Source organism: Falco punctatus, assembly GCF_963210335.1.
Source record: "Falco punctatus genome assembly, chromosome: 4".
NCBI classification, from domain to species: domain Eukaryota; kingdom Metazoa; phylum Chordata; class Aves; order Falconiformes; family Falconidae; genus Falco; species Falco punctatus.
In genome coordinates this window covers 101,724,981-101,739,457 of record NC_137583.1, presented here as the reverse complement: position 1 = coordinate 101,739,457, position 14,477 = coordinate 101,724,981, and the positions used below count along the sequence as shown (strand labels likewise).

General features: G+C 38.8%; 1 protein-coding gene across 1 annotated transcript in view; it reads left to right on the top strand.

The window, feature by feature from the left end:
• Positions 1 to 13,401, top strand: part of STT3B (STT3 oligosaccharyltransferase complex catalytic subunit B) — a 52,661-nt gene extending 39,260 nt beyond the window's left edge. Inside the window, exons 9-16 of the mRNA XM_080387326.1 lie at positions 1,172 to 1,326; positions 3,061 to 3,272; positions 4,116 to 4,303; positions 4,756 to 4,927; positions 7,233 to 7,406; positions 8,447 to 8,560; positions 9,581 to 9,793; positions 11,814 to 13,401. Of these exons, the coding sequence (XP_080243452.1) occupies positions 1,172 to 1,326; positions 3,061 to 3,272; positions 4,116 to 4,303; positions 4,756 to 4,927; positions 7,233 to 7,406; positions 8,447 to 8,560; positions 9,581 to 9,793; positions 11,814 to 11,894 (1,309 nt within the window). The 3' untranslated portion in view covers positions 11,895 to 13,401. The remainder of the gene's footprint in view (positions 1 to 1,171; positions 1,327 to 3,060; positions 3,273 to 4,115; positions 4,304 to 4,755; positions 4,928 to 7,232; positions 7,407 to 8,446; positions 8,561 to 9,580; positions 9,794 to 11,813) is intronic.
• Positions 13,402 to 14,477: the final 1,076 nt, after the last annotated feature.

Here is a 14,477-nt window from a genome sequence, read left to right as displayed (position 1 = left end):
AATGGTGTTAATCTTTTGTTTTAGTTAGCCTTTAAAAATCCAATGTTAAATTCTTTTGCCAGCAAGGAGAATAGGAATAAAACTGAAAATACTTTTCTCAGTGAAATATTTTAGGGTGAATTTCAGTTGGTAGATATTTTATTTTTTTTAGTAAGATTAAAAGCAAGGATAGGAGAACTTTAAACTTCTGCAGTTCAGGTTTTTTCAGGCTCCAAAGTCCAGCTCATACAGGGTTCTGTACCAACTCTATAATAAATGTAGTTGAATACATCTCAGTAAAGAAGCCTCAGATTTATTTGAAGAACATACAGATGTAATTCTTTGCCTATAAATGAAGTGGTCTACATATATATATATACACGCACACATACAAAGCTTTAAACTTTTGAGGGCTTGTCTACATTAGAAAATCTTATTGTGTTAAAACACACAATGCAGTTTTGAATGAGAAGTAGATCTCAGTGAAGAAAAGGACATATATTTGGTACCTCATGTATCATTCAATCACGTAGCACTGCAGATTAGGTCCATATATATATGTAGCTGTCTTTAATATAGAGTACAGTTTTGTCCTTGTCTGCACTGAGTGTTTGGCACGTTGTTTAGTTGACATGTGTTTCCATGTGTAGACAAGGCCTGATTATTTTTTTTTTTTTCTTTTTTCCCCCAGCATCTAAACAATGTGGGGGCATCAGTAACTGGTCTGGGATTTAATACTGTAACTTTCTGTACTAAGAAAATGAAGGGATTCTGTGTAGAGGAGAGTTTTCAAAATAGTGTTGAAAATCAGGGAGACATACTGGCATGGATGATTATCTCTTCAAAATGTAATGATGGGGCTTACATAGCTATGTGTTTTCATTTTGGTACATTTGGCTTCATGTTTAACCATAATAAAACAAAACATCCATAATTTTCATTCTTTCAATTACTATGGAAATAATCCTTTATATTGGTGTTTTAAACAATTCCATACACCAAATAATTCCTAAATACAGTAAGAACTGGGGACTTTTTTGTTATAAGTTTAATCGGATTTCTGCTGAATAAACCACTTGCCATTTTAAATTAAAATGCTTCCTTTGAAATTAATTTCAGAATTCCTAATGTTTACAAGTTTTAATAATTTTATCTTTTCAAAATAATTTGAACTGAATTTTTTTTAAAAAAGGTATGCGAAAATTCACATCCCGATCATTGCCTCTGTGTCTGAGCATCAGCCTACAACATGGGTTTCCTTCTTTTTTGATCTGCATATTCTCGTGTGTACTTTCCCAGCAGGGCTGTGGTTCTGTATCAAAAACATCAATGATGAAAGAGTCTTTGGTAAGAGAAAATATTTCAAAATTGTTTTGAAAAATCTTGCCTTCAACTTGATACTGTTTTGGTTTTGTTTGCTCTAAGCTGGTATATGGCTCGTTCTAAAAAAGGTTTAAAAGTGATGTGTTTAAAGATTATTAAAAGTTGCCTGCACCCAGCAGTATTTAGAACCGTTAATGAAAATGCAGAGATTGGTGAAATGGTGATGGAGTGTCATCCCAAGAGGTGGGATCGAGATCGTTTCTCGGTATGGTTGTGTTCTGCAGCTGGAGTTGCATGCTTTTCCACATGCCGATCTTGCAAGCCACGTGTCAGGGTACAGTTTCACAGTACAGTTCAGGCGTTCATCCTCAAATGAACAGCTCAGGGCAAAGGGAAGGTCCCTACCCTGTACAGGCTGCAAGGCAACTGACCCTTCCTTGGGCGTCTGGCACTTATCCCATCACAGATGATGATTCAGAATGCCTTTTCTTTCCAGATTTTCTGCTATTTTAGTGAATGGAATCACTTGCTGCAGAAAACATGCTAAATAAGGCACAAGCCCTAAGCGGAGGTGTGGGGTCTCCCTATGTCAGTGACAAAAATAGTTTATTTGTACAAAGCTGTACTGTGAAAGCAAGCTTTTAAGATTGTGAATGAGGCTTGTAAGCATGTGGTTTGGAGTTGTAGCCCATATGGAGGAGTAAAGATCACTCGGGTCTTGGGCTTTACATGGACAAGAGGCTCCAAACTAATGTAGCTGCCTCGTAAGATTACCTGAGAGGTGTGTGGGCAGTGGGAACATTTACTGTGTTAAATCCAGTGACTCAGGGGTATTCTGTGCTCTGTGGCTTACCGGTGCTGGGCAGCTTGCTTTCAGCCTCCTGCTTCTGCATCATACATTTAAATCATCATAAAAGGGACCTATGAGTGTGAATGGAGACCCATGCTACTTTGTACAGTAGGAAAGATTTATATAATATAATCTGATAATAAGTGACCCTTGATGATTCCTGGGGCAAATCTTGCACAAGGGTGTATTGTTAAACTGTAGCAGACTAGGAATAACCACTTGCACAATAGATGTTCCTAATCAGTGTCTACAGGTTGGTTTTGTGGGGTTTTTTCCCCTCTAAGAAAACTGTTCTGAATATTCCTCACTGCTTTGAAAATCTTGTTTGCTTTTTTTGGGCGGGCAGAGTGGAGATAATATCAGGAAGACTTCCTTCAGAATAGTGTTCACAATATTGTATTATTTGTCTGTATGGAATTATAATGTAGACAAGCCCCCAATTTTTGTCCACAGATATCTCTAACTTAAATTAAAATCTGGTATTTACATGAAATTCTAACACTTCCTTTTGCTTTTTCAGTTCCAGTAACTTGTTTGGTCTAGGGCTGTTGACCTTCTTAATCAAATTAAGCTCCCTGTTATTCCAGTAATATTTTTGGGGTGTGATATTAAATTTCACTAATAATTCACCTTTTGACACATCATTAATGAATATGAAAATGGGGTTGTGTTATTGTTAAGAGCTGTCAAGGTGAATTTCAGGAAGGGTTTGAGGTTTAGAAGGGATAAATGTTAATTGAACTGTATTTCTGTAAATTAAAAAGCAATGCAATGCAAGATACATACTCAAGTCTATACACACGGATGCTCAGCTCAGTTTCAGAAGTAGTTTTATAGAGAGCTTTTATGTGTGCAGTCAGAGAGCGTGTTATTTTCTAAATGTCATCAGTAGATTTGTTTCTTTGCAGTTGCTCTGTATGCAATCAGTGCTGTTTACTTTGCTGGTGTGATGGTTCGGCTGATGCTCACTTTGACTCCAGTGGTCTGTATGCTGTCTGCAATTGCTTTCTCCAATGTTTTTGAGCGTTATTTGGGTGATGATATGAAGAGAGAAAATCCACCAATAGAGGACAGCAGTGATGAGGATGATAAAAGGAACCCTGGCAACCTGTACGATAAGGTGAGTGTAGGGAGCAAAAGTTAGAAGACGGGAAACAGCTTATTTTTACTATGGTTTCCCCACACACACACTGAATATTTTAAATGCCACTAGAGGTCTGAATCACAAGCATTTAAATTTAGAACAAGAATTGATGTTCTGCAATAAAGTGTAATTGATGTCCTAAAAAATAAATAATCTGTGTCGGTGTAGAAGTGGTTCCTTCTATCTTCATCGGTGATAACCTTCAACCTGAATGATGTGTACAGTGGTGACCCACCTTTCCATTGAAGCGATGGCAGTTGCTTGCTCTCCTTAACCAGTTATAGCAGTTCTGTGTCGCTGAATCTTTCCCTCTTGTGTTCCTTCTTAAGATGTGGTGAAATTAAAGAATAATATATTTTATGAAAAAGTATTTCTATTCATAAACTTGCATACTCTCTTCATCGTGAATTAGGTACTAATGTTGTTAATCTCTTAGGCTTTGTTATACTGACCCCGACAGTGTGTGAGCTTTGGGTTTCCCCCTTTTCCTCACAGTAAATACCTGTGCCTTTCTCTTTTCCACCCTGCCTCATAAAAAGGGCATAATCATACTGAGCCAAATGGAAGAAGTCATGCATTGACTTTCACATAATAGCGTTTTTTTCTTCTGAAAGAGACTTTCAAGGACTCACACATTTCCACAAGTTGCTGGATTGTTAAAATATTGTTTTGCATAATTTGTTAATTTACAGTACAACTTGGTCTAGCTTTGCAGTATCCCTTATCATTTATGGGGTGCATTTGGTGAAGAAAAAGGCATGGGTTACATTGCCGAGGGTGATAAAAGTTGCCGTAACAGATACATTTGTGTTTGTTTAGGCAGGCAAAGTGAGAAAACATGTATCTGAACAGGAAAAAACAGAAGAAGGACTGGGTCCCAATATCAAAAACATTGTAACAATGCTGATGCTGATGTTGTTGATGATGTTTGCTGTTCACTGTACCTGGGTAACTAGCAATGCATACTCCAGCCCCAGCGTTGTTCTCGCTTCCTATAACCATGATGGGTAAGTAAGGTCTACAGGTCTGAAAATAATTAAAGGGCAAAGGCCTTTCTACTTCGTTTGCATTAGCAATTTGCTTTACCTTCTTTTTATATTAAGGCAGAATTGTCACCTGAATAAAAAAAAATCTGAAATATTTAATGTAAATACATAAAAATAATCCTATCCAAAGCCAATAAAGATGACGGTTAAAGAAAAGGAAGCTTTTGAGTCAATTGGGAAGGCTTGTTTATGAATATATATTGGACTGGAAATGCATTTAGTCACATCTTCAAAAGCTTCTGGCTGTTCAGCTGTCAGTGGCTCCAGACTTATGGCTGCTGGTGACTGAATCCCCAAAAGGGAGCTGAACGCATAAGAAAACCCTTATTTGAGAGCCCAGATGTATCATGGTGCAGTTAATTTGTGGCTAGCATGTGTACCAACGTTAATAAAATGAACTCTTTGTTTTCCAGCACTCGGAATATCCTAGATGACTTCAGAGAAGCCTACTACTGGCTGAGACAGAACACAGACGAGCATGCCAGAGTGATGTCATGGTGGGATTATGGTTATCAGATAGCAGGAATGGCTAACCGGACAACCTTGGTGGATAACAATACTTGGAACAACAGCCACATAGCCCTGGTAAGGGTGGCAATTTTCTGTGGAGTAGAAACACCAAAATGTTTATGTTGCAGTTGAGTATGAAGTTGCAAATGTCTGTTGATAGATAGTATGATATTAATTCGTATGTGTGAAAAATTCCATAGAGTGAGAAACACAAAGGTGGAAGAAACATATTTTTTTTTTGCATTTATTAGAACTCAAGTATAAAGAGTTTTGGGGCTGGAAGGGATTGCTTTTGCTCTGGAGTTTTGTTTACTTGGAGTTCCCAAAACTTTGCTTCCACGTCAGTTTCTCCTTTTCATGGGAGGATAGACAAAATCTAATGTCGCCATTCCCCATGTGATTAGTGCTGTGACAGCTTACCTGGTACCACTGCTTCACTGGCCCTGGCCAAACAGCTTGTTTCAGTTCAGCAGTCTTTGCTGACTGCATTTTCGAATGGCACGTGAAAGCTGACCACATGAAACAGCAAATTTTCAGGCATCTTGGAAATTAGAGGTTTATGAATAGTAACAGAACTCGCAGATTTATGCAGTTCTGTCTTCTCAAGTTTGCAGTCAGGCAAAATATCTGTAATTTCTTCTGCTTCTGAGGAGTGTGTTTAAGCTTTGTGCTTTGTTAGCATTGCCTGTGGTTACAGGGGCATCACCGTGGGCAACTTAAACTTTTTTCAGAAACAAAAAAAATCTCTATATTGCAGGTGGGTCACAGTCTTACTAGGTAACCAGTTATCACTCAGTGGCCTTTTCTTCCCAGAAGACCCGTGTCATGCTACATGGGCAGAATGGGGGAAGGGCTCGAGGAACTATTAAGATAGTTTTTGTCTTGTGTCAGTAGCTAGTACAGCAGTTGGACCAGATCTGCAGACAAACAGTGTTCAAAATCAACAAATTAATCAGGCTGTGCTTTGAGCATGTGAAGTCCTGGAAAAATGTATTGGAGCAGGGGTGATCACGTGTACATTCTCTTGAAGGGGCAGGGAACTCACATCAGCCAAAATCAAGCTGGAGAGATTGCACTGTTGATGCTAATACGGGTGAACAAGCCTTCCCGTGCGCTCTAAGGCATTTTTCTCTTACTTTGGTTGTTGACCTGACAGTGTTAGTGTGTTTTGATGGACATTCAACTCTGATAGCCCTGTGTACCCCCACCTCTTCTACAAGAGGTAGAAGTGCAGCTAGTGTATCTAAACCAACAGATCCCTGCAGAACAAGGTGCATCACGTGAGTAGTGAGACCGTGGCAGTAATCTGTTTTGCATAAGCCCAGTAACCGTATGCATTACAGCAATTAGCAATGATGGCTTGTAATAAAGAATTCTCTCCAGTATGACTGCTGGCGCTGTCAGGTTCCATTTGGGAATGAATACTCCATAAAGGACAACGCAAGTGATAAATGTGTGTGGTGGCCAATACCTGAACCTGTGCTGTAAGCGAGGCGTGCCCTGGAGTCGTGTGCAGATGACTTCCTCCTGCATAGAAATTGACATCTGCAAATAACTTCACATTGATTAGGGTAATGGCCAAGAAACTGAGGGTGTCAGTCTTTTTGACAGATTGCAGCCTAAGCCTAGTGTTTTCTAATTATGTTCTTAAGTGAATGTTACCAGTTTTGATGCAATACTATTTATATTGTAGTTACTCCCTTCCACTACAGCAATACGATGTGATGCCTTAAGTACAGGAGCTTCAATAGCAAACCAAACTATGAACTGAATGCCAGTTACTGACCTAAATTCCAAAGTGTGGGAAGTGACCAGTATATGGAAGGGGTTGGGGATGCAGTTGTAAAAAGTTTTTCAAGGCCAAAACTACATTATGGTTTTAACTCAAGGATATCTCTGTTATGACATTTTCTCTGCATAATTTACCTTGAATTCAGTACAGAGTGTGCCTGTATGCTACGGAGTACAACGCTGCATGGCTGCTTCATTAGTGAAGGACAGAGCTCGAGGGGAAAAAAAAAAACCCAACAAGAAACTACTAACATTTGAATAATTTATTCATTTTGGGCTGTGTCTAAAGCTTTGAAAATAATTTGTGATTAGGTATTCTCTGCAACACTAAGTTTTTGGCAGTAGAGCCATGACTCGAACAATCTGTAGGTGCTGCAAAAGGAAAACGCTTATTGCTATGTTTTGTACTCAAACCAGTAATTTCAACAGGTTCTAAAAATTCACAATGGGTTTTATCTAGAATGAAAATGTCAGCTTCAGTTGGCGTGTATGTATTCTCAGGCTTTGGTCTGTCAGGTGTTAGTGATCTCAGGATCTGTTTGATAGGCAGCTATGCAGATATACTTAAGATATTTTTCCTATGATACAGGTGGGAAAGGCCATGTCATCAAATGAGTCAGCAGCATACGAGATCATGAGAAGCCTGGATGTGGATTATGTTTTGATTATTTTTGGTGGTGTGATTGGCTACTCTGGCGATGATATTAATAAGTTCCTGTGGATGGTGAGAATAGCAGAGGGGGAACATCCCAAGGATATTCGGGTAAGTAGAACCATACACAGGAAAATTGAAGCAGCTGAATACTGCATTTCTGTATGTTCATCTCTATTTTTTTTTTCTTTTTTTAACCTTTATTTATGTTGTTGCTTTTCTGGTAGCGTTCATTACAGTGGAGGTAAATCTCTACTACTTACTGCAATTTTATTTGAAAAATGTGTTATGGGTTGTTTTCCTAGAACAGTAGGAGTGCAGAGGCCTGTAGCCCAGTTTCTATCAATATTTATGGTTGTGAAAGGTCAGTAATCTCAAAAGCTTTTCACATTTTTTTTGCATGACACTAAAAGTACAGGATATCTTTTGTAATTCTTGTGTGTGTGTCTCACTGCACCACCACACTTGGAAAAAGTAGGAGTGTTCAGACTGTTTAAATAGTTGGCATTACACATTTCTTCCAACTCTGTAAAAGTAGGAGACAAGTTCAAGTGTTAATATTGACCTATGTGGAGTTTAAGTTACTCTAACATTACAGAGATTGCAGAAGCCTGTAGTAATATTTTCTTAAGCCTAACAAAAACTTACAGATATTGAGCACAGGCTTAAGGGAGTAGCCCATGTGCATGGTTTCATCTTGTACCGGAGATGAAAATAAGAGATTTGTTTTGTTTAAACACCGTGCACATACGAAGCTTACGGTAACGTTGCAGACCTCGTATATTAACAATACAGTGTTTTTCACCTTTCTGAAGAATAATTTTGATAGATGCCTAACTAACTTTTATGTTTTGAGATCAGTTTTTCCAGTAACTGCTTACTGTGAAGTGACAAAACTTGTACCAACACAATAATACAGATTTAAGAAGATTGGTCCACTGGGGTCTGGGTTACAAACAGTTTGTAACTATTTTACCTTTAGTGAGCACCATCATTCTCTGTTTTAAGACTAGCTTAAATGAGCTTTTAAACTGTAAAAGTCAGTTTAGATTCTTTATCATAAAGCTTTTTTGCGGAGAAGGGAATGAGAAATGACCCTAAATAGGAGTTTAGTTTATATTGACTCTTTGTATCTTCCTTTCGTTTTAAAGGAAAGTGATTACTTTACCCCTCAGGGAGAATTCCGGGTAGACAAGGCAGGTTCTCCGACTTTGCTGAACTGCCTCATGTATAAAATGTCCTATTACAGATTTGGAGAGATGCAGGTTAGTGCTACATCTACTGAATCTTATTGAAATGTGAGAAAACGTGTTATTTTGGTCTGTTTTCCATCTTGTAGATTGAATATTGCTTGTAGTAGCAGAATCAGAGGTAAGAGTCAGTTTTACAAATTAAAGCACATCTAGGCACAGCCTAGCGTACATAACCTTTAGAAAAAAAGCATTTCTGCTGCTAACCTACGCTTGTACTTAAGCTTTTTGCTGTCCTTCATGTTGCTTCAGATGTGTGTCTCAAATCCATGATGCAGTGCACTTGCTAAAGCATTAACTGTTACGTGGCAGAGCGCTTTAGATCTGTTTCTTTATAATAGCAACACAGAAGTGGACTTGTTAGTTGACTACTTAGTATCTGTCAGAAACCACCTGATTTCTGTCCAAGTCACATCAGTGTTTTAAACAACGCTGCACTTAGGGTGTAATTCTCAGAGTTGTCACTCCCCTTTTGGGATCATCAAACATACGTATGTAGCTAGTCTGCCTTGTTTGCTTTTTTCTTTTCTGTTTTCTCCCCTTCAGCCTTGATGTATTAGCACAAGAATCCTTTATTCAGCTAAAATTGAGGCCAGCGAGTCTTATTTGTAACGTGGGGGGGTGTCAAATTTAACTGATAAACATCAACTATTTCTGACTTGCACAGAAAGTGCAAATTATTGCACCATGGAAGAGACAGCACAAGGGAGCAGCTATGCTAAAAAGCCACCGCAGGCTCCGCACCTCAGACTTTCACTTGAGTAGTTTAATCTCTGAATGTAGACGTGATATTTCTGTTGAGACATTAAGTGCCGTCTCCTACGACATCTGTAGGGGTAAGAATGAATGTCTCTTTCTCAATTGTAAAAAGGAACTGAGAGGTTTTTCTGTTTTTCTTCAACCAGTGCAAGAGAAGTGTTGTCCTTTGACTAGACCAGCTGAAAGCGTTGCCTTGTGGTACGAAGTACCGCAGTTTGCATTGATGAGTGTTTTGGGTTTTGCCTCAAACTAACATGCAACTTTCAATCTTTATAGCTGGATTTTCGGACACCCCCAGGATTCGATCGTACACGCAATGCTGAGATAGGCAACAAAGACATTAAATTTAAACATCTGGAGGAGGCCTTTACCTCAGAGCACTGGCTTGTTAGAATATACAAGGTGAAACAACTAGACAACAGAGAGACATTGGATCATAAACCTAGAGTAACCAACATTGTACCGAAACAGAAGTATTTGTCAAAGAAGGTGGGTTCCCAGTGAAGTAACTGAAAGGGGTCAGGAGATGAGATGGCAGTTTATTTTTAACAGTGAATCACATAGCTGGTGAATTATGTATTTCCACTAGCCAGAATGTTACGGATACTGTTCATGTTAGTGTCCAATATCAGACCTGCCTGCTGGTAATAATTGTTAATTTACTGTCTGCTTAACTTAAAAGCATGTGAAGACACAAGGCTAGATTTTTTTTAGGCAGAATGCTAACTGGAGATAGTGTGTCACTGGCTGTTACAACTCTTCAAGTCTTCATGTAACTGGAAGTATAATCTAAAGTACATCCATTCATGTTTCAGTAACTATGGCTCACTAAGTAAATCATGTGGAAGTTGCTTTCTGACTTTGTTTGAAAGTAGTGATGCCTAGAAGTTAAAAAAAATGGCAATTTTGTATGAAATAAATTAAATATGAAACTTTTGTTGACGGAACTGTAGTGTCTGGCTGCTTACTGTTTGAAGTCATCTTCACGGTTTTAAAAGCGTTAGCTGTGGTGTGCTACTTCAGCCTATTTAGAAAGGCGTGTTACCAGGGGAGCTGGGGAGACTCTTAGCAGCCATCTCCTTCACAACATCTGTTTTCTATATATTCAAATATATGTTGCAAAAGCAATTCCAGAAGCCTGCCAGAAACAAACGTGTAACAAACTAAATCAGTAGAGGCAGTGAACTTGCACTGTGTCTTGGAAATACAAGTAAAGAATGTTAGAGGGTAGAGATGCTTTTTTTTTGGTGTTTTGATGGAAGTTCGTAAAATAAGGTATTTGGGAGTTGCCACTGAAGCTAGATGTATCTTGAAAGGAAGTTTATAAACTTTACTGTACCCATCATACAGTTACAGTGTAACTTCTCATCTTAAATGACAAGTAAGGCTGTACTAATTCATAACAGGTGCGCTGACCCCACTTAAGCTGTGGCTGTGTCGGTTCTTTGTCTTGAGACAGGTTAAAAATTGATGCAAATTCTGATCCATCACCAACACTTGCAGTACAACGAACAGGCTCTACTTGCCGTTAAGAAATGGGAGAACGAGCATGGGGCGAATGTCCAAACTAGGATTTCTGAAATGGATTCTGAGGGCTGCTTAGTAGCCACAGGTTTTCAGCAGTTGCTTCCTTACTGGGAATTCAGTCCATCTCCTATCGCCCTCTCATGTTAGGAATGACATTGCTCAAGCTCAGAGATGTCACGTCCGAGTATTACGCATTACTTTGTGTCTGTCTCACTTTATAATAATAAAAAAATTGTTGTTGTTGTTATTAAAAAGCTGTATTTAATTGACATGATTGCTGTGCTTACCAGCAGGCTCTAAGTGCAGCCAGTGTGGGAGCTGCCTGCTGTCTTGATTTGTCGTGGCAGGCATGTTAAATGTACAGTTCTACCTGCCACAAACTAACTCTATTTATACAACTTTGAAGTCAGTCTTAGGTAATATTAACATTAATGCTTTCCCCCCCCTCCCCATTACTACCTTAAAAAAATAGATCTAAAATATGCTGATAAAGACGCATGAGCAGAAAGAACTAACTAGCCTACAGACCAAGAGCAGAGGACTAAAGACTAAAATGTGATTATTCAGTTTTTCTCTTTGGAAAATGCTGCTCTGAGCAAATATTTCTGTCATCTTGCTAACTTCTAAAAGAATCAAATAGTGCAAAAGATGCAAGATTGTATTTCCAAACAAAACTAACGCTCTACACCGCTTCTGCTCTTTGGGCATTTTGGAGCTTTATCATGTTGGTTAATTATTAATTCTGCCTCAGCACAAGCTTAGACAGTTCTACAGATCTGGTAGATGGGGCTCACAAAAAGTACATCATGTGCAAAAGCACATGTTGGGCATCGATTAACAATCCCAACTTTAAAAAAATAACAGCTGGATAATACCTAATTGAGGGTTTATCATTTAAGCTCTCTAAAAATGATGCACATCATTAAACCGCGGTCAAGACTAGATCATTAACTAACACATTTTATTCTGTTTTTCTTTTTAGACCTCCAAAAGGAAGCGTGGCTACATTAAGAATAAACTAAATTTAAAGAAAGGCAAGAGACCCAACAGGAAGACAGTTTAAATACACTGTTCTGATTGCTAATATGAAGCAGTTGTCCTTGAGATAACCAGTCTTTGCCTTTAGCTCAAGTCATGTTTCACAGCAACATGAGGGTACAGAACCATCATTGGTCCAGAATATTGTACAAAATTTTCAGGCAATGTCTGATTAAAAATATTGGCTTATTGAGAACAGCTGTTTTAGATTTGTAATGTGAAGCAAGACAGAGCTGCTATCCAAGTCTAGCAGCATTTTTTTTATTGGTACATATTATCCTTCAAATCTGTTGAGAATTTGGACTGACTTTACCAAAGAACCCTGTAATTTGGTCCTCGGCACATGCATACTTGTCAATCTTTTTTGGAAAACGCTGTTCAGCTGAACAGCAGCAGCACATAAACGGGAACGGTGAAATCTAAAAATGACTTGTTTTCAACGATTAAGAGGAAGCAGAGCGCTCTGAAATTAAACTTGCAAAATAAGATACTCCCATGATTATTGTTCAATGGTTTCTTTCAGTGTCCTCTTTACTCTTGCTGCAGGCTGGTTTTGATCTGGAGGGAGAGAAGCAAAGCTGCAGTTGTCACAAGAGATGACAGGACAGATCAATTGGATGCTAGTTTAGACTGGACAAGCTGCTTTGGTTTAACATGGGATTGCAGTATTGCTGCCTTCCACTGTCATCTCCTAAGGTAGACAAGGCAAATCTTGCACACCAGAGATACAAGGGCTAAATCTGTATCCTCCTGAAAAATCTGAGACGACAGTAATGAATGCTATAGTAACACATAGCTGAGCACCACATGGCCGCTGGTGCTTCAGAACAGAAATTAAACTATTTTAGGTAAATGTTTACATTTGGTAAAGTAAGTATAGCCTGTTTAATGGGGAAAAAAAAAAAAGGTTGACAGGTATACAAACCCCCTTTTCTGTGGCTGTCGGAGGTAGAGGATTTGCAAACCTCTTCCCCCCACCCCCCCTCACTGCCTTTCTTGTGAGGGTAGTTTTTTCTGGAAATTGTTTCTCTGCGTTTTTATTTAGAGTGCTTAAATCAATTGAAGAAATTCCTGCTATAGCGTTATTTGCTTTGTCTGTCTTTTATACTGGTTATTTTGTTCAGTTTGGTTTGTTTTTTTTTAAGTGGTGAAAACCATCAGATTAAATGCACTAAAATATAAATGGAGACTGAACATGTTCACTTTCCAGCTATGGGAAGACTTTATACAGACTTGAAAATTTTCTTTAATTAAAATGAAAGGGTTTTGCAGTTTGTTTTCCTGCCACAGTTGTAACTTTTTATAGAAACAAAACTTGCATCAATGATTTGATGTAAAATGCAGAATAGTATGTACCTTTCATGAAGAAAATGTAAATTTACAGTGTTCTGTGAGAATGTTACTGCTGACTTCTTTCCCAAGGTGTAGAATATTTTTTTGATTTATGAACTCATATTTGACTCCGATGGTTTATACAGACCAATATACAGCTGCAACATTTTCACAAAGATAATTAAATCTGGATTGCTGGCCCCTGTCGTTCAGAGATTTCATTTTATTTTGTTGCTTTAAAGCTCAATGCAGACCAGTTGTTGACTGTAGGGGAAAATAAAGTTAATTCAAGTTTTGTGTTAAGGGTGTTGCGTCGGTTTTGTTGTGTTTAACTTTATAAGCAACACATTATTGTCCCAGGGACAAATTAAGTCATTTGAACTCAGTAATGTAAATCTGCTGACTTCACAAGGCTGCTGTAAAGAATCCACAGCAGGTACTCAACGTCCTTCCAGCTTAAATTTATTAAGCTAAATGTAGGGCCTCTGCTGCAATGAAATTAAGGTGGCTGTAGTGGCCATCTTTCCCAAATACACACATGTTGCAGTGAATGCTTCCAGCAGCTGGAAGAGCTCCAGCTGTGGCAGTTGCTTACCCAGAAGCAGAAGGGGCGATTATGCAATGTGTGATTCGGAGTACCTTGCTGCTCTGAAGCAAATCTGCATCCTGCCCCCTCACTGTTGGCAAGAAATAAGCAATGTAACATTTGAGAGGCAGCAGAACAGATGCTGCTGGTCAGGCTGGGGTTTGGCCGTAACTCAGCCTTGTTTTTAGAAAGGAAAAAAAAGGATTGCCCTCCCATCTTGAGGCAGCTTTACAGTTGTCAGATTGTTTTCTGTCCTAGCTGACGGTGTTCTCCAAGTGATCCTGTCAATGTTTATAGCATTTTTAAAGGTATGGGAGAACAAAATAAGCTAACTACAGGAATCTTAGCCAGCCTGGGGCTAAAGCTGCCTACCACTTACCTGAGCGTTCTTAACTCTGTCTTGACTTCAAGGCTTCTGCCAATGTTCTTTGTTTAAAATGAAATGAAAACTTGGAGTCACTAAGGCAGCCACTTAGAAAAAAAAAGAAGTTACAAAGTTACTCCTTCCTTGGTTCCTGCAGAGCACGTAGGTTACCTGGTTCTCCAACCGTACCCTCACATTACCTGGCTAAACTAACGTCTGCCTCTTCCCTCTGAGAACCGAGCTACACTGGTACCAACAAAGAATACTACCATCTTGCATCGTTATCAAACATACCTTCCGTACTAGCTGATTTGCTTAGCCATCCT